At 40.5% G+C, this 21,054-nt stretch overlaps 1 protein-coding gene across 4 annotated transcripts in view; it reads right to left on the reverse strand.

Annotated features, from left to right (window-relative positions):
- RELN (reelin) overlaps window positions 1-21,054 on the reverse strand; it is a 651,259-nt gene that overhangs the window by 198,112 nt on the left and 432,093 nt on the right. For all 4 annotated transcript variants that reach the window (XM_077471873.1, XM_077471875.1, XM_077471874.1 and 1 more), the window contains exons 25-26: window positions 7,060-7,265; window positions 4,769-4,940 (exon numbers count right to left, since the gene is read on the reverse strand). In XM_077471873.1, coding sequence (XP_077327999.1) covers window positions 4,769-4,940; window positions 7,060-7,265 — 378 coding nt within the window. The remainder of the gene's footprint in view (window positions 1-4,768; window positions 4,941-7,059; window positions 7,266-21,054) is intronic.

The raw sequence follows: 21,054 nt of genomic DNA on the forward strand, positions 1-21,054 counted from the left end.
CTGGGCCTCTCCACAGATGAGACGGCACCGGACCACCTTTGAATCCTCCTCTCAGTTACTTTGCCTCGGGCTAGCCAGCCCCGAGACTTGGAATTTGATGGATCTGTACCCCAGACCATGAGGGCCATGGAGGCTGGTCAGGAGGACCAGGACCAAACAGACAGAAATATGTTCTGGACCGGAAACCCAGAAGCACGTGATGTCAGTACCTTAAATACCCTCTCCCAGAATACACAGCAGGATGACACACCCACTGGGCTGGCTCCGAGAAACAATGACACTCAATACGCCTAGCTAGACTGCTTTCTCATACTTGCCAGCGGTGACAGCGACACCCGTGGCCAAAGAGAACCCAGTGCAATACAGCTAGACTGGTACTGAAATCATAATTTGGCACAATTAACCCTAAAACCCAACTGTGATTTTAGGAACATTAAATAGAGAAAAACACATAGCGTGTGCTCTTCAGGAGCCGGCGTACATTTACTAAAGCTGGAAAGTGCAAAATCAGGCTCACTTTTGCATAGAATCTAATGAGCTTCTAACCTCAGCTTGTTCAATTAAGCTTTGGTAATAAAACCTGGAAGCTCATTGGTTTCTATGCAGAAGTGAGCCCGATTTTGCACTTTTCAGCTTTAGTAAATAAACCCCATTGTGTACTTAAAAGTGGGGCGTGCCTGTGCAGTTTTGTGCAAAAAGCTTTAGGCAGGTGTGAAGAAATGCTATAAAGTAAGAATGCTTTCAGAAATAGAAGTGTTAATACTTTGTTTTTATCGATTAACAAAATGGAAAGTAAATGAACAGAAGAGAAATCCAAGTCAAATCAATATTTGGTGTGACCACCCTTTGTCTTTAACCCAGCATTCATTTTTCTAGATACACTTGCACACAGTTTATGAAGGAACTCGGCACCTTGGAGAACTAACCACATATCTTCTGTGGATGTAGGCTGCCCTAAATTTTTCTGATTCTTCATGTAATCTCAGACAAACTTGATGATGTTGACATCAGGTTTCCACGGGGGCCAAACCATCACTTCAAGAACTCCTTGCTCTTCTTTATGCTGAAGAAAGTGCATAATGATGTTGGCTGTATGTTTGGGGCTGTTGTCCTGCTGCAAAGTACACTTGGGGCCAATACATGCTTCCCTGATGGTATGGCATGATGGATAAGTATCTGCCCATATTTTTCTTAGCACTGAGGATGCCATTGATCCTGAGAAAAATTTCCAAATCCATTTACAGAAATGCAGCCCCAAACTTGCAAGAAATCTACACCATGCTTAACTGTTGCCTACGGACATTCATTATTGCACCACTCTCCAGCCCTTCATCAAACTAACTGTCTCCTGCTACAGAAAAAATATTTCAAATTTTGATTCATCAGTCCAGAGCACCTGCTGCCATTTTTCTGGACCGCAGTTCCCATGTTTTTGTGCATAGTTGAGTCCCTTAGCTTTGTTTCAAAATCAGAGGTATGGCTTTTTGGCCACAATTCTTCCGTGAAGACCACTTTTGACCAGACTTCTCTGGAGAGTAGATGAGTGTACCTGAGTCCCACTGGTTTCTACCAGTTCTGTACTGATTGCACTGCAGGACATCTTCCGATGTCAAAGGGAAGTAAGCATGATGTGTCTTTCATCTATCCTTGGCCTACCAATGCGTGTACGATCCTCAATGTTGCCTGATCAATGATGTCCTTAATTCTCAAAAGAGAAATACAGGCAGATGCTTTTCCATCATACCATACCATACCATCAGAGAGATGAATGATTGGCTCCAAATGTATTCTGCAGAAGGACAACAACCCCAAACTTACAGCCAATGTCATTAAGAACTATCTTTAGTGTAAAGAAGAACAAGAAGTCATGGAAATGGTGGTTTGGCCCCCACAGTGCTCTGATCTCAACATCATGGTGTCTGTTTGAGATTACATTAACAGACAAAAGGATTTGAGGCAGCATACATCCTCAGAAGATCTGTGGTTAGTTCTCCAAGATGTAAAACAACCTACCTGTCGAGTTCCTTCAAACACTGTGTGCACAAGCACTCTGTGTACCTAGAAAACCACAGGGTAGATTTGATTTAGATTTTTCTTCTATTTGCTCACTTTTCATTTGTTAAATTGGTAAAAATAAATAATTAAAAAATATATATGAAAGCATTCTTACTTTAAAGCATTTCTTCATACCTGCCTAAATATTTTGCACGGAACTGTATCTAATAGACAGCAGTAAATTAAGTAAAGTATGCATTGCACAGAAACAAAATATGGCTGTTTACTCTAAAATACTCACCTGCATGTGGCTCACAAGAACTGGAGTTGGACACCCCTGGTTTAGACATGTGTTGAGGAGAAAGTAGAAAAAAAATGTTAAGGCAAAAGTGTTGGGGTAAAGTGCTGTGGGGAACTTAAGGATAAGGCCCAAGTTTAGCATCACTGAGATCCTAAGCCAGCTGTTTTTGTCCCTTCCACAGCCCGTTGCTCCAGCGGTCTTTGATCGCTCATTTCTCGGTGTAATGAATATGTATGTTAGCTTTTTATTCCTGCACTCCAGTTTTAATTACTTATAAAGGGACGCAGACCCTGCATCTTTCCTCATTTGAACACTGCAAGTGCATAAGCTGATAATAATGAAAAATTCACTCCCATTCAGAGTCACTCTGCACATTGACATAATCAAAGAGCTTTTTTTTCAGCTCCGAAACAGCTAGGAATCTGCAATAATGTTTGCTAAAATCCTTTCAATGTACATAGATCACACAGAGGGGATTGTTTTTTTCTCAACATGAGTGAAGTTACTCTTTAAACTTTATGCAAACCATAACAACGAACTGCTCTTATTTCCTCCCTTTTGATCTGCTAAATATACCACTAAAAGTTTTTGTTATATGAGTGCAAAAAATCTATAGCACAGCAAAAACCATTGGTGCTATATAAATCCTGTATAATAATCTTTTGATTTTGCCAGAAACCTTGTAGCTGATAACTTCATATGCTTTCTGCCAGTGCACAAGGTGGTGTCATGGTGATGAGAAGGGGGGAGGGAGATGAGGAGAGGTTCTTTATAATGCATCAGAAACCAGGTGGACAGGGCTGACAACATAACCTTTAGAATTATGAGAAAAAAAAACACTATGGGAGGGATTTACTCAAACTGGAGTGTGCAAAATATGGTGCAGCTCTGCAGAGAAACCAATCAGCTTTCAGGTTTTATTGCCAAAACTGAACAAGCTAAAGTTAGAAGCTGATTGGCTACCATGAACAGCTGCTCCAGATTCTGAGTGCTACAATTTTAGTAAATCTTCCCCCTATGTTGTTACATCAAAGAGAAAGGGGAAGAAGCTCGCTATATTTATTACACATCAACAGTTATTTTTCTGTGCTTGATGTGTTTAACCACTTAAGGACTGCCTCACGCCGATGTACGTTGGCAGAATGGCACGGCTGGGCACAGGCACGTACAGGTACGTTGCCCTTTAAGAACCCAGCTGTGGGTCGCGTCCCATCCGGCGCACTCGCGACCCGGTCCTGAGCTCCGTGACCGTGGCCGCGGGACCAGCAGACTCAATCGCCGCCAGTGTCCCGCGATCGGGTCACAGAGCTGAAGAGGTAAGTGTAAACAAACCTCTCCTCGTGGTAGTGTGGCTGTCACTGATCATCTGTTCCCTATTATAGGGAAAGACGATCAGTGATGTCACATGCCAAGCCACGCCCCCTTTGTAAAAAAAAAAAACACACACACTTAACTCCTACACTGCCCCTTCACTGACATTTTTACAGTAATCAGTGCCTTTTTAATCGCACTGATCACTGTATTAATGCCAATGGTCCCAAAAATATGTCAAAATTGTCCGGCATGTCTGCCATAATGTCGCAGTCACAATAAAAATCGCTGATTGCCGCCATTACTAGTAAAAAAAAATATGAATAAAAATGCCATAAAACTATCCCCTATTTTGTAGACGCTATAACTTTTGCGCAAACCAATCAATAAACGCTTATTGCGATTTTTTTTACCAAAAACATGTAGAAGAATACGTATCAGCCTAAACTGAGGGAAAATTTTTTTTAATATATATTTTTGGGGGATATTTATTATAGCAAAAAGTAAAAAATATTGCATTTCTTTTCAAAATTGTCGCTCTATTTTTGTTTATAGCGGAGCTATGTCACACGACCGCGCAATTGTCAGTTAAAATGACGCAGTGCCGAATCACAAAAAGGGGCCTGGTCCTTTAGCTGGAAAATGGTCCGGAGCTTAAGTGGTTAAAGGGATAAAACATAGGGAAATATGCATTTATTGCATAGATTTACAAAATATTTTTCTTAAATTTTGTCTTGACATGTCCTATCATCCTTGAGGCTAGGTTCGCACTATTCCAGTTTCCCTGTGGCCGCATTTGTGCGGGCACAGCAGCCCATTCATTTGAATGGGCTGCTGTACCTGCGGTACAAGTAGGAAAAGGTCCTTGCACTTTTTCTAAAACCACAGCAGCAGGAAAAACACAGTCCTATGTGTTTCCTGCAGCAAAAACTTGTGCTGCAGTTTCTACCGCTTGGGGTTGCCATTAAGAATTAATAGCAGCCCCATTCGTCTGCTAACAGCAGTGCATTTATTGCTGCAGTTGCCAGAAAGCTTGCAATTTACACGCAGTCCTGCAGGGCATACATGTGAACCTGGTGTAAAAGGGAAGAATTAAGGTGCTAATATGAGAATTGTAAACAGACATTTCAAAGTAACATATTTAGTTTGGAGGTAACTTACTTGTGGCATTGTTGGATAAGCAACAGGAACAATCTGCTTTTGGTTTTCTGAGAGGATAATGATGTCATCAATGGCCCACTGATCATAACCTTCTCCGGAGAATACTGGTTGCCACCAACGAAACCGGGTACATAGGGTTTTAGCTGTATTAGGAAGCTCAAAATATACAAACCTGGTGGGATATAATAATTACCTCGTTTAGCTGGGCAATTTAAAAGACACTTATTTTTCAGTAAATACTTTGTAACATCTACAAATATGGTAATAGGACAACACAACTCAGAACAGTCTACACCCCATCATTAATCCAGCTATACCCTATTTTTGAAACAAATAAGTGAAAGAAAAAAAAGAGTTACTGTGTTTTTTTATTATTTAATTTTAATCCCAGTATCCAAATGCTTTGATTTTGTTTGAGATAGAAATACTACATACTAACAATGTAGAGGCAAAAAAATGCGTTTTTCTTCATTTCGGTTATAAAATTTTGCAAATAAACAATCTTTCTTCATAAATTTAGGCCACAATGTATACTGCTATATTTCTGGTGAAAATAACCCAAATCAGTGTATATTATGTAGCACTAACGCCCGAAGGAGCTGCTGGTTTGATTGGGCTTACCGTTATCTTCTTCTCCTCGATTTGTATCTAGGGGTTCCCCTGGTAGATGGCCCAGTAACTTTAGAGACTGACAACAGATCCGCATAAAGGGATTTTTATTTGCAAAAATGTAGACAACGAACAGTCTCTTAAAATAGGATCAGAGGGTTAGGAAGGAAGTTCAGGTACTCTTATGCCGCTTACACACGTATCAGACTATCCGGCAGACTTAGTCTGGCGGACTGTCCGCCGGACTTTCCTAACGAGCTACCTGCCCACACATGGTACTTTTGCGGCAGACTAGGTACGGCGGACTAAGTCCGTCGGACTATCCACCGTACTTTTGAAATAAACGGACTCGCCCACAAACACGGAGGAAAGTCTGTTAATTTTCAGCGCGGCTCCAGGTAGCTGGGACCAGCGAAGGAGACGTTGCTGGCTCCGTCACCTGGTATGGACTTAAAGGGGAATCCCTATGCCGAAAAAAGGTGTGGGGGTCCCCCCCCCAGGTCCATATCTGTTGCCTCGTCGCTGTCTCACTGTTGGGTTTTTTGTTTTTGCTCCATAAAAGAATGTTTATGATCGGACTATCTGGCGAACTTAATCCAACGGATAACCCGCCGGACTTTGCAGCGGAGGTCCGCCGGACTTTCCGAACAGGCGGACCTGCCCACACATGAACACACACAGTCCCAGAATCCTCCGGCGACGTAGAAGAAGAAAGCCGGGCTCCTCCACTAGTAAAAGAGCTAGAAAAAGAGCAGAAGATAGCGGAGGAGTCCGACGAGAAGACCCCCCAAGACGGAAGAAGAGAAGACCACCGGAGCTGTCTAATAAATTATTTTAAAAACTTGTGTTGTGTTTTTTTATTTACACTTTTTTCACCAGGTGAATGGGTAGGGGTACCCCATACTCATTCACATGGGGGCGGTATCTGGGGGCCCCCTTATAAAAGGGGGCTCCCGGATTCCCATAAGCCCCCCGCCCGCAGACCCTGACAACCAACGGCCAGGGTTATCGGGAAGAGGCCCTTGTCCTCATCAACATGGGGACAAGGTGCTTTGGGGTAGGGGGGCCGCAGGGCCTCCCCTTCCCCAAAGCACCCCCCCATGTTGAGGACACGCGGCCTGGTATGGCTCAGGAGGGGGGAGCGCTTGCCCGTCCCCATACCCCTTCCTGACTGGCCGGGCTGCATGCTCGGATAAGGGTCTGCTATGGACTTTGGGGGGGGATCCCCACGCCGTTTTTTCAGCATAGGGGTTCCCCTTTAAATCCATACCAGGTGACAGGGCCAGCGAGGTGTCAAACTCGCCAATGGAGGCGGCGACATTGACTTCCTTCACTAGTTCCATCTACTTGGAGCCACGTTCAAAATGAACAAACTTTTCTCCGTGTAGGCAAGTCCGTTCATTTCAAAAGTCCGGCGGACTAGCACACAGACGGCCGGATTGTAGTCCGGCGGACAATTTTGAGTCAAAACTTCTTTCTAAGTCCGCCGGACTTTTGGAAAGAAAAAGTGCGCCGGAGCCCACACATGGGCAGATTGTCCGCCGGATAGTCCGATAGTGTGTATGTGGCATTAGGAAAAAAGATTTACATATTTGTATTTTAAATGTTTATATAGTTGTGTATCTGGAAATCTGTTTTAAATCTGGCTTCGAAGTATATAAAATATATAGAATGGCACTTACTTTGGTTTTGTGAAATCAGAGAAGTACATTTCTGCGAGTAGATGCCAATTTATGCCACCATTATTACTGTACTGTAGTAAAACTCCCTCTTCTCTGCTATCTGGTTTATTGCAAGATGGACTGTCTCCTCCAATCTGTATATAGAATTGTATGAAATCTACCCATGTTGTGTCCATGTCCCAGCTAACCAGCTGTCTTCTGCCATCCTAGAAAAAAGTCAAGCAAAATATATTACAGCAAGATTAATTTCCATAGAATTACAATCAAATCTTCATACTGAGCTTGTGATGAAAATAGGAAATTAAAGGGATGCTATCATTTTTGGTAAATTTTATTTGAACCTATTTTGTTTATAAGCTTATAAAAGAATGTTTTAAAATAATTTAGACATTTGTATAACTCTTAATTTTAGAAATAAACAATAATTACAAAGTACAGGTATGTCCCATAATTTGAAAAGCATGCTGTAATGTCTAATATGAAAGCATACTTTTGACAGCCTTTTTGGACCAATTAAATTATTCCCATTTCACAATGGAGTGTGTGTAAATGGGAAGGTGTCATTAACATTTTCATACACAATATTTCAGATTTGCCTTACTAAAAAGAAGAAGAAAATTTGAATGTTTATTTTGTAGCACTGTGTATAATAAATAAAAAATATATACAGTGCATCCGGAAAGTATTCACAGCGCTTCATCTTTTGTTATGTTACAGTCTTATTCCAAAATGGATTAATGTCATTATTTTCCTCAAAATTCTACAAACAATACCCCATACCCACTTTTTTCCTATATTTATTTATAGAATGCCCTCTTAGCAACCCCAGGCCTGCTTGCCATGATCTATATGTAATTTCACATGTTAGGTATGTGCTACCACCAGGCAGACTTTTGTTCTATTATACAACCCAGAACACCCTTTGGTTCCCTCTGGGGATGGGTTGTTAGCCCCTTTATTAATCTCTCCATCAAAATTCTGGTTTGGAGGCACTTGCATTTTGTATACAGCTATAACGCGGAAGTACTGGCTGTGTGGTACATGTGACAACAATCTTGCGTATTCTTCATATGTCTGGGCAATGGAGTAGAGAGGCAAGACAAGCCTTTTCGTACAAAGAAAAAACATCCAAGCTCAGCTAAATTTTGCAAAAACACATCTGAAGTCTCACAAAAGCATGTGGGAAAAGGTGTTATGGCATGATGAAACCAAGGTTGAACTTTTTGGCCATAATTCCAAAAGATATGTTTGGCACAAAAAACACTGAACATCACCTTGCTTTGGGCTGTTTTACTTCAGCTGGAATAGGGGCCTTAGTCAAGGTAGAAGGAATTATGAACAGTTCCAAATGCCAGTCAATATTGACACAAAACCTTCAGGCTTCTGCTAGAAAGCTGAACATCTTTCAACATGAGAACAACCCAAAGCATACATCCAGAGAAAAAAGGAAATATGTGGGACTTTGCATGAGAGGCAACAGGGAAAATTGCACCAACATCCCTGGTTGCTTATGCAAAAAAGAGTGGGGGGGAGAGGGTGGGACTTTAGATGAGGTGTGCGGGGTAGAGCCAGACAAAACTATATACATATGTAAAAAATTATATTCTTTATTAGACCAAAAATAGGGCATGGATCAACCCATATAAATGCATAATGGCACATTGGCATATAAAATACAAAGTATCAACATACATATTGAGGACAGTAACCGCCATGACACAGAAAGTAAATATTATACATCACAGTCACCCCTTTCCTTTCCTAAGCTCCCGTGCTGGACATATTTATCTGGCTGACCTCCCGTAGGTTGTATCGCATGGTCTCATTATCATTTCTTTTATGAGTACTTTCAGTTATGGCCGTTTATCTGTTCATCATCATCTTAATCCCTCCACCCACCCAGTCTGTGGTAATATCAAACTAGAATGGTGATTTTTATTCCTTTTTTAGTACTCGCTCCTGATGAGTGGATAGAAGTTCATGAAACGTCGTCCAGCTTATTTTGATGCATTAATTTCATATTTATGAGTCTAGATGGTTTTATTGCTTTACCACTCTGATTTAATGTTATGTCTACTCCATTTGGGGGACTGTGATGTACAATATTTACTTTCTGTGTCATGGCGGTCACTGTCCTCAATATGTATGTTGATACTTTGTATTTTATATGCCAATGTGCTATTATGCATTTATATGGGTTGATCCATGCCCTATCTTTGGTCTAATAAAGAATATAATTTTTTACATATGTATATGGTTTTGTCTGGCTCTACCCCACACACCTCATCCAAAGTCCCACCCTCTGCCCCCTCTTTTTTGCAAAGCATACATCCAAATCAACAAAGGAATAGCTTCACCAGAAGAAGATTAAAGTTTTGGAATGGCCCAGCCAAAGCCCAGACCTGAATTTGATTGGAAATCTGAAGAGGGCCTGTGCACAGGCGTTGCTCTCACAATCTGACAGATTTGGAGTGTTTTTGCAAAGAAGAGTGGGCAAATATTGTCAAGTCAAGATGTGCCATGCTGATAGACTCATACCCAAAAAGACAGAGTGCTGTAATAAAATCAAAAGGTGTTTCAACAAAGTTTTAGCTTAAAGGTGTGCAACTATAATATTTTATTTTTTTATTTTTACTTCCCTCCACCTAAAAGATTTCAGTTTGTTGTTCAATCGAGTTGAGTTGTATAGATTAAAGGTCACATTAAAGGTGGAAAAAGTTCTGAAATTATTTATCTTTATCTAATTTTTTTTACATCACAGAAATCTGACATTTTAACAGGGGTGTGCAGACATTTTATATCCACTGTATATGGGGTATATAAAATCTGCTTCAAGAATGCTAAAATTAGTTTTAGAATATTCTGAAAAGATTTCACTTTACACAAAATGTACCCATTATTTTTTATTAGATATTTTATTAGTATCCTGAATAATGTATTGGTAGTAGATGATGAAGTGAATGTCTAAAATAACAATTGTACTACATGTGTCCTGCAGAATGCAATGGGACAGTACAATGACCCGTCTGGACATAGGAGGGTGCTGAGACAGCTGCTCCAGGTGCAGTGTTTTCACATGGAGGTGCTGTATGGCAAGCTGTGTCCCCTTGAAGCTTGAAAGCTGCATCTGCAGTGCTTCCCTATCTGGCCTTCAGTGTGTGCAATCTTCACTGGCAGAAAAGATAAGTCCTATACAATACTTCTTGTTAATGCATAGCATGTGGCCCCACCAAACTACAGCTGCCGAAATCTTCAGGAGAATTGCAGTAACTTACTGTTGTAGTGAGCTTCCTTGTATGTATTTAAGAGTGAAGTGGGACTGCATTGTATGCATGTGCGTGGTGGGGGGGAGGTGTTCAACATATGTGACTGAAGGCAATGGCAGCAGGCTGCATTGTATGTTAGTTAAGAAGGATGGGCAGGGGGATGCATTGTTTGTGAGTGTTAGGGGGGCTGACTGTGCGGTGTCTGATATATATATATTGGGCAATGTACACATTTTAGCCACTTCTTGTTTCTAAAGAAAGTGATGTCAAACGTTTGGACCAAACTATGTCAACAATAGCTTGACCTTTTGACATATTTGACCTATGGTATGTATGATACAACAGTACCACCGAGAGCTAGAAAATGTTCTCACAAGAAACTGTTGTAAAAAAAAAGTTGAAGTAGGATACGCTCCCACTTTGGAATGGCTACCTACATTTTCTAAATAAAAGGCCAGCAGCATAAGTTGAAAGGAGGGCTCCATAACAACAATGGAAAGTCTGTGCTAGAGGGGACTTCACAGGCCCAAAGAAGAAATTTCACCTGGGAATGATGTTTGTGCCCAATTTCTTACAATCGCTTGTAGAGTAGAGCCTGGAGCCTTGGTTGCCTATGGAGATTGTGAAGTTGCTGTGACCTGAGCTAAGTAATGGTTAGTGTATTCATATTGTAACACAGACCATTATTCATGCTCATTCGCTATGAAGTTTAGGTAGCGTGTTCATGTGTTGTCTGTATGCCTGTAATACTCCATTTGTCTTGTATTGTTTTATTACAATTGTAAGTAGTTTGTATTTACAACATTATTGTTTAGTAAATTACATTATATATGTAAGAGGTTTATGTTTTCTTGCTTTTACCACAAAGTGACCTAAAATATACAAATCAAAACAACTGGCGGCGGCTGGGGGGGATTTGCCCTAAAGTTCAATAGAAACGGCTGTATTTTCTGTAGTATTTTCTGTTTCTGATGCTAAGAAAAATGCTATGTGAGTTGTTTAGGAAAAGCAAGGCTGATGAGGTTTCTGGTATCCAGGAGGGGGCATGCAACATGCTTACTTGGGCCAGAGAGAGTCAGTGGATTCCTCATGCTAAGAAATCTGCAAAGTATGCTTCTCCCTTGAATAAGACTTGGGCCGATAAAGTTTCAGATAATTTTGTAGACTTTAGCCTTAAAAATTTTGATTTAAGAAAAGCAGAGAAGCAGACATCCTCTTCTTCAGTGAGTGGACCAGTTTAAGATAAAGTGGTCTCTGCGCGGATTCACTGCAAGATCACTTTTATCGGTGGTGGCGGAGGGGCCCTCCACGATCCGTGCCGCTTACCAGAGCTGTCAGCAGCAGCGGAGGCAATCGGATCCTTCCTGTGGCTGAGCATGGAGATGAGTGAGGGGAAGCCCCCACCCTTCCCCATGTCATTGCAGGATGGAAGCAACGTCAAAACGTCACTTCCGCCCATAGCTCTTAAAGGGCCATTCTTTTTAAATTTGTTTAAATAACAGCATTTTTTTATTATTGCATTTTTTTTATTATTGCATCTTTTTGACCCCAGATCTTGTGTGCAGAAGCGAACGCACACGTGAGTAGCATCTGCATATGAAAACAGTGTTCAAACCACACATGTGAGGTATTGCCATAATTGGTAGAGCAAGAGCAATAATTCTAGCCCTAGACCTCCTCTGTAACTTTAAATATGCATCGCCATTCCACGAGTGGACGCAATTTTGAAGCATGACATGTTGGGTATCAATTTACTCGGCGTAACATTATCTTTCACAATATAACAAAAACTTTACTGTTGCCTTATTTTTTAATTCAAAAAAGTGTATTTTTTTCCAAAAAAGTGCGCTTGTAAGACAGCTGAGCAAATACGGTGTGACAGAATATATTGCAACGACCGCCATTTTATTCTCTAGGGTGTTAGAAAAAAATGTATAATGTTTGGGGGTTCTTAGTAATTTTCTAGCAAAAAAACTGTTTTTAACTTGTAAACAACAAATCTCAGAAAGATCTATCTATCTTGCTGTTTACAAGTTAACATTTTTTTTTGCTAGAAAATTACTTAGAACCCCCAAACATTATACACATATATTTTTTTTCAGACACCCTAGAGAATTGAATAGCGGTTGTTGCAATACTTTATGTCACACCGTATTTGCGCAGCTGTCTTACAAGAGCAATTTGTTTTTAAAATACACTTTTTTTTAATAAAAAAATAAGACAACAGTAAAGTTCGGCCAATTTTTTTTATATTGTGAAAGATAATGTTACGCCGAGTAAATTGATACCCAACATGTCACTCTTCATAATTGCACCCGCTCATGGAATGGCGACACATTTTGACCCTGAAAAATCTCCGTAGGCGAAGTTTAAAAATTTCTATAAGTTACCAGTTTTGAGTTACAGAGGAGGTCTAGTGCTAGAATTATTGCTCTTACTCTAACAATCATAGCGATACCTCACATGTGTGGTTTAAACACTGTTTTCATATGTGGCTGCAACTTACGTATGCATTCACTTCTGCTCACAAGCTCGGCGGGACGGGATGCTTTATATATTTTTTTTCTTATTTATTTTACTTTTTCATTTTTATTTTTGTAAACATCCCTTGTAATAGAAAAAGCATGACAGGACCTCTTTAATGTGAGGTCTGGCGTCAAAAAGACCTCAGATCTCACAATTACACTAAAATGCAATAAAAAATAAATAAATGTCTTTTTATTTTCCAAAAAAAAATTGCCCTTTGAGACCATTGGGTGGAAGTGACGTTTGACGTCACTTCCACCATCCCATGGTATGGAGCCGAGTTGTGGCCATCTTTCCCTCACTTGGCTCCAGGTCTCAAAGGAGAAAATACCTGATCGTCTCCGCTGCTACCGACGTCTCCAGTAAGCGGCAGAGTCGACTGGAGTGCAGCGGGAAGCCCTCTCCCGCCCCCGATAAAACTTATCTTGCAGCGAAACTGCCACAGAGACCACTTTTATCTGAAAGTGGACCGCCCGCTGTTGAAGAGGATAGCAGGGATATGGCAGCTAGCTGCTGCCATAACAACAGTATTCCCCTTCAAACAGCCAATGTACAACGATGGTGGGTGGTTCGCAAGTAGTTAATCTCAGGGCTCCTTTATTGTCCTTATTAGGAGGCCTGTGATTAAACAGCAAGATTCATGAAGCAACTACTCTTTTAAGCCAGTTGGGGGAGCTAGAGGAGACTAACACAAAACCTGTCAAGGCAGTAGAAAAGTTTAAGGTCAGACAGGAGGAGAATAAGAAAAAAAGAACAGAATCAGAAGGTGGTAGAAAAGGCAGGAGGTGCCTAGAAAATCACAATAGTTATCTCTAGGAAACAAATCTGGGTGGGCCTATTAAAAGCAGGAGTACCTAAGAATTAGATAGATGAGATTTCTACCACAGAATTTCTAAAAAGGTGGAAAGTTAGTGGGTTAGAAACACTACTCCTATTGAAGATAACATCAGTCTAGATTGAGAAGAAACAGAACAGACCCCTCCTTTTAGTCCCAAGTTTATTCCCAAAATTGCACATGAACCCAGACCAAAATCCTTATATTCTGGGGAGGAGTTAGAGAGTGTCAAAAAGAGGAGCTGGGAGATTATTTATCCTTCATGAAAGGAAGGTGAGTCTCCTGTGGTAGCAGTGAGGGCAGTGATAGCAGGAGACTGACACCCATGTGCATCTGTCACTGTATGATGGCTCTAGTTGATACTGGAGCTGAAGTTACACTTTTGTAAGGAAATCCTTCCCATCACAAAGGAGAAGTGATCCATATAGAAGGTTTGGGAGGGCAAACCACATCAGCATTCCGGACATGTGTGAATTTGGCTATTGGCAAGGGACCCATATTCTTGGGCAAGATGTACTTCCCGGTCACTCAATTCAGACTGAACAGGGTACACTCACATTTGGGTATCTTGATAAAGTGTATCTGGTAAGGTTGCTGAAGGCTGTGGTCAGAGGTTATGCAAAATGGACCTGTCAACATTTCTCCACCAGAGAAGCCAGCCTGTCTCAGCCTGTACAGACTTTCTGGAGGCCACAAATAAATTGGGGAGACTATTCAAGAACTGTTGACAGTAGAGATCCTTAGGCATATGGAATTACTGTGGATTACAGAGGTCTAAACAAAGTGGCACCTTCGATCGAAATAGAGGTGGATGACCACACACCTGAAGATAAAAATCAGATTTCTTTATTTCAACAAATGAAAATCTTGACAGAAGCTAATAGGGAACATGGTTGGTGCTTTTATCGTCAGAGATACTTAATCATAACTTTGTTCCCTGTGTGTTATGCTATGTGTTGCTGTTAAGATTTTAACTTGTTGAAATAAAGAAATTCTAATTTTTTAATAGGGTGTGTGGTCTTCCACCTCTATTTCCTTCAGTGTTCTCAGAACAAGCCAACCCTGCTTTTTTATGGCATTATAGTATTTGACAGACCCGGAGCCGTGCATTTTAACTGAAGTCAGCCGTACCTAATATGATCTCTGTCATTGAGAATACTGTAAAGGAGACAGGAGAATATTATGCCGTGATCGACCTTAACAGTTTCTTTTCCATCTCAGTAGGCCCAGAGTGTCAGGACCAGTTCACACTTTTGCAGCATGGCTGCCAATACTCTTTCACCATGCTTCCTCAAGGCTACCTTTATTCTCCAACAATTTGTCATGAACTGATTTCACAAAATTTAAGTACCCTGAATTTGAAAGTTGCTGTGTTTTACTACATTGATGACATCCTGATTTACAGGACAAAAGCAAATGTAACTGAAACACTGTACCTGCTGATAATAGTCCATCCTTTATTCTCCACGTGCTTTAACAAAGACAAAGTCCAAGGATCTTCCACTGAGGTACAATTCCTGGGAATGATATAGACTAGGCCACAGAGGAAAATTCCAGTTGTGCAAACTATTCAGGGATTGTTGTCCACTACTACCAAAATGGAGGCTCATTGTTCATCCCACATCTTGGACTGATCCTGAGGCCCTATATATAATGTTACCAGAAAAACGAGTTCTCATGGGGTTCAAAGCAGCACACTGCATTTATTGCTGCTAAAGAAGCCATTTTGCAGCATCAGGGACTGGGAAAAAAGAGTTCTCATGGGGTTCAGAGCAGCACACTATATTTATTGCCGCTAAAGAAGCCATTTTGCAGCATCATGGACTGGGACCCATGAGACCAGGAGTAATATTTCATCTGAATGTAGTGGAGCAGGATGGCACCATATCTTGAAGTATGTGGCAGCCAAATGAAAAGAAAGAGGGCACTTTTCGGCCAAGCAACAGAGAGAGGCACAGAACAGATACACACCCCTAGAGAAGTATCCACTTCAACATGTACACAGCACTTCAACATGTAGAGGCCTTTACAGGATATGATCCAGTCACAATCCATACTGCACTGCCAAAAGTAGGATGGAAGAGGAATAATGGACTGACCACTAGGGTAACTGCAGTTCAGAACCAGATACTGATAAACTGGAAGTGGTACCGTCAAGAAAGAGGGGGTTCTGCAGCTGGGGATGTCAGAGACATTTTAAAGAAGTTGGCAGGGTTTGAAACTTTTATCAGCACCCTGCCAGAAGAAATTCCTGTGCTGTAGCCATCCCTCATTCAAGAGGCTCTACCCTTTGAGTATCTGTCAGAAGACAAGAACTGTCAGCACGGTTCACTGATTGATCAGTCATAGTCACCTTGTCCAGGCATCAGTGGACAGTGCCATCCTACAACTCAAGTACAGACATAGTCCTGCAGGAGACCAGAATTTATGGGTGCAGTCAGAATGCAGAGTTGAAAGCTGTAGTAATGAATCTTCAGGAGGATTCTTCTTCCTGTGTCACCATCTACACTTACAGCTGGGTGGTCTTTAAAGGACTGACAATATGGATGCCCGCTTGGAGGTCCAATAACTGGATGATTCATGAAGAGGTGGTGTGGGAGGCAAGGACATCTGGGACTGCATCTGGAAAGAAGCTCACTCCTGCACCATAAAAGTGGGGCATGTTGAGGCACATGTGCCCCTAGTCCCAGACTTCGAGAAATATAGACAAAATTGCCAAGGTGAATGCAGTTGTGCCAATTGATCCTGTCTTGATAAACTCTGCCAACTGGGCTTACAAGCAATTTGGACATTTGGGGCAGAAAGTTACATATGAATGGGCACAGCAGAGAGAACTCCCTATATCCATGGACATGATAAAGGCTGTAATAGGGAACCGTACACTGTGTAAAGAAGTGCAACGATGGCAAAGTACTCCTTCAGGTCAATTAAGAGGGGACAGAAGCCTGCAGAGATTTTGTCAGATTGACTTCATCAGTCCTCTGCCTTGGGGAGACAAAGGACTGAGGTACTGTTGCATTGTAGTGCACACTTATTCAGGATGTTTGCTTGCTCATCCTTGCAAACATGCAAATTACTTCAGAAACTCCTTGTTGCATATGGCTGTCCCAAACAGGTTCAAAGTAATACTGGCTCATACTTCACTGGATCAAAAGTACAGCAGTGGATCAAAGATTCTGGAGTGTACTGGGTATGCCATGTTCCATACCATATACAGGCAGCTGGTTTGAATGAAAGATACAAAGGGCTATTGAAGGACCAGATAACGTTATAGTTATTACCAATCTTGAACATCTATTGCCTTCTTTGGTAGAAATCTTTTCTATACTATACAAGTCTGTCACAAAACAGCATTAGTGATTTACTGCTCATGAAACAACATGCAGGAAAATACAGAAGCTTGGTTACAGAGAATAAACTGTATGCTGCATGATATACACATTTGTGGTTTAAAAATATAAAGAGCTTAAAGACTAACAAGGCTAAATATGTTTATCTCATTTGTGCATTAAAACCCTTAAGTTGATTGTGAAAGCATTCAACTTTGCTGTCTGGCAGTCAGCAAACATTCCCAGAAACATTAACTATAAGGGGTATGCTGAGGTATACCTCAAAAATAAAGGCTAATACAATGTGCCAGTTTTCCTAACAATAAATCTGTTGTTGTCTATGCACATTTCTAGCTGCGGCATATTGTACTGAATAGATAAGTGTCTATTTAAGAAGGTATGAAGTGGTCACATTCTATTCCAGATCCCTTCAGGGTAACGTTTTACAAAATATGCCACTGCATGTTTGGTTTATACAGCTGGGACCTAATGTTTTGGCAGAGTATGATAAGTTTTACTGGCCCCACATGAAAGGTACTCAGAGGTTTTGTTATGTATGAGGTTCCAGGATCAGACAGAACTGTCTTTTAGAAGTGACATCTTTGTGGTCTGCAAAGCTTTTTTTCTAGCAGAGCACAGAGTAAAACAACCTTTATGTTCAATTAATGCTGGCATAAATTTTGCAAAAATACCATAACGGTGCTAATACAATTGAAGTAATATTTGTACAAAACAGTATGCATAGAAATCATTACATTTAAATACTGTTCCTGACCTGTCAAGGATGTATGTGTAAACGCGTGTGCTTTTTTGCATTGTGTGAATTCACTTCTGTATTTTAAGACTAAAAGTATAATTAAAGAAATTTTTTTTTTGGATACAGTGGAGATGGACTGGAACATAAATTAGGATTTCATTGCTGCATGTGCGCCCATTATCAAGATTCACCCTTTCTAGTTTTCCTGTTTACCATTATCATTGAAAGTCAAGTAAAAGAAAATCCCCAAATTTGGGTTGCCCCCAGAAAAGTAATACAGGAGAAATCTTCCAAAGGGGACATTAACTCTACTGACCTGGGGGGCCCTAAGGAATTCCCCTAATTTGAAGAGCTTTCCTCTCACTTCCTATCTTTGGCTATGGGACAGGAAGTGAAGGTAAATCTCCCCAATGGGACACAGATGTAAAATAAAACAATAAAAAACAATGGTTATAACCTTCCCTTACTCTATCCAAAATTACAAAAAAAGTTTTGCCTATTGTTCTACTTAATTATTGTAATCGTATTTGACAAATCAGTACCACCTTGAGGTTTTAGTGGTAACAACAGTGTTATTTGCAGGATGCATACTTATTTTCTCAAATAACTTTCTTTTTTTTTTTTTTTTTTATTCCACAAATTTTTTATTGGTATTGAACAAAGCGGAAAAAAAATTACAATTTGTAAAAATACAATTTCAGTAACACTTATATAAAATATATCAGATATTTATAAAATTTTTAGGAAAGCTCATTAATCTAGCAGTGAGCAGATAAGTGCAGCATATCAAAATGCAAGGTAAGATATCTATTTTGTAATTGACTCAAAGTTTACAAGCGAAACAGATATAACAATTTTTTCTTTTTTTTTTCTTTAACAAGGTTACTCATAAAAAGGGGAGGATAAGAGGACAAGGGATATTTGGTGTTTAGCGGGCCAGTTTTGTTATTCTTTCTTTTTACCTTTCATTCTTTCCTGATTCCTGTCTATGTGAACGTACACAACATAGCTGAATGATACAGATTTTTTCTTTTTTTTTTCTTTCTTTTTCCTTTCCTTGGTGATTACAGTATGGATGTTTTGTATTCCTGAGTACCTTTATATTCTATCCATTTAAGCCAAGTCGAGGTAAAGTTTGTCATTCTCTCCTGTGAGATACTTATGAGTTCCTCAATGGATTCTATAGAATTGATTCTTCCGAACGACTCTTTTTTTGACGGAGGGGTGGTTGATCGCCAATGACAGGGGATACAATGTCTGGCAGCGTTTGTCATAAACATGGTTAGGGATTTTAAATACCTTTTTCTGGGGATTGTGTTATGGTGTAGTAAAAAGTGTGCTGGGTCGAAGTTTATCGTTTCTGAGGTAACTGCTGTGATGGTTTCATGGACCATTTTCCAGAACGTCTGGATTTGTGGACAGGACCACCAAATGTGTATCATCGAGCCTTCCTCTCTGTTACACCTCCAGCATCTGTCAGAGGTCTGAGGGTAGAATTTGTGTAAGATATTGGGCGTTCTGTACCATCTTGATAAAATCTTGTATCCGCATTCTTGGGTGGCGACATTAAGTGAGCCTTTGTGGGTGTATGTGAAGATGGTTTCCCAATTTTCTTTGGTAAGAGATAAATTAAGGTCGTGTTCCCATGCTAGGCAAGACGGGGTGGAGAACTCTAAACCGTCACCAAACAGTGAATTGTACAAGGTAGAGATGTTGTGTCTTTGTGGGTGTTTTTCTAGACATAGGATCTCGAGGGTCGTAGGAGTTTTGGACTTTAGATGAGTCATTTCAGGTCTAGAGAGAAAATGTCTTATTTGAAGGAAGGTCCATTGTGAAATCAGACTAGGGTCGATGTCCTTGTTTATTTCATCGAGGGACAGAAGTTTCCCATTACGGAAGAAATGTTTGGCTATCACTTCTTTGTGTGGCCATTTATCTAGGAATGTTTTTCGTTCATTTCCAGGGGGGAAGTCAGGGTTATTTCTGAGTGGCGTTAAGGAACTGATCCAAGGGGTAGGGTCATTTTTTCTATAGGTATCATGAAATGTTGCCAGAGTAGGGCCTATAAGGGGGTGAGATTTGATTTCTTTTGAGTGGTGTTTGGGGCTTATCCAAGGTAAGTGATTGATTGGGTAGGTAAATTGCGCTTGTTCTAATGACATCCAGTCCTTGATTGGTTGGTGTAGATTCCAGTCAACTATACGTGTTAGAAGGGCTGCCTGATGGTATTTCCTTAAGTCTGGTAGTGCAATTCCGCCTTTGTTTTTGGGGAGGTTTAGTCTCGTATATTTAATTCTGGGAGGTTTACTTCTCCATATAAAGGTGGAGCTTGCTTTGCGGAAGGAGGTAAAAAAGGAAGATGGCATTCTAATAGGAATTGTTTGCATTGTGTAGAGGAATCTGGGTAAGATTGTCATCTTTATCAGTGATGCCCTGCCAAACCAGGAAATGTTTAGAGAATTCCATCTTTTAAGGTCTTCTTTAGATGTTTTTAGTAAAGGTAAGAAGTTAAGTTTGTATAGATCATTGAGGTCGGAAGGAATTTCAATTCCTAAATAAGTAATATTTTGTGAAGACCACTTGAATGGAAAGTTTTGTTTGCACAAGTCTACAACATTAGAGGGCAGTGATATGTTTAATGCTACTGATTTGGAATGGTTGATTTTTAAATTGGATAATAGCTGGAATGTTTCAAGTTCTTGGATGATATTGGGTAATGAGATATGGGGTTGTGATAAAAAGAGTAGCATATCATCAGCAAATGCGGCAACTTTATAAGAACGGTCTTGTATTTCAATTCCCTTTATATCTGGGTTGGATCTAATTTTGTTCAGGAGTGGTTCCAAGGTGAGGACGAAGAGTAGCGGAGATAAGGGGCAACCTTGTCTTGTGCCGTTTTTCAGGTTGAAGGCATTCGACAGGTGGCCATTTGTGCGAACTCGTGCGGTTGGGTTAGAGTACAGTGCAGCAATATAGGCTCTCATCTGGGGTAATATGCCGATATTTTTCAATACTGCATCTATAAAGTCCCAGGCCACTCTGTCGAATGCCTTCTCTGCATCAAGGGAAAGGAAGAAGCCTTGTTTTTTTTTAGAGGTCAGCCAATGGTGTATGTTCAGGGCTTTAATTGTGTTATCTCGGCCTTCCCTTCCCGGGATAAAACCCACTTGATCTAGGGAGATCAACGATCATAGTAGGGGTAATAGTCTGTTGGCTAGGATTTTGGCGTATATCTTAATATCAACATTTATTAAAGAAATTGGTCTATAGTTTGTGACTAGG

This window comes from Lithobates pipiens, unplaced genomic scaffold (genome assembly GCF_037356315.1).
Source record: "Lithobates pipiens isolate NorthernLeopardFrog02 unplaced genomic scaffold, aLitPip1_a1.2 Scaffold_8, whole genome shotgun sequence".
NCBI classification, from domain to species: domain Eukaryota; kingdom Metazoa; phylum Chordata; class Amphibia; order Anura; family Ranidae; genus Lithobates; species Lithobates pipiens.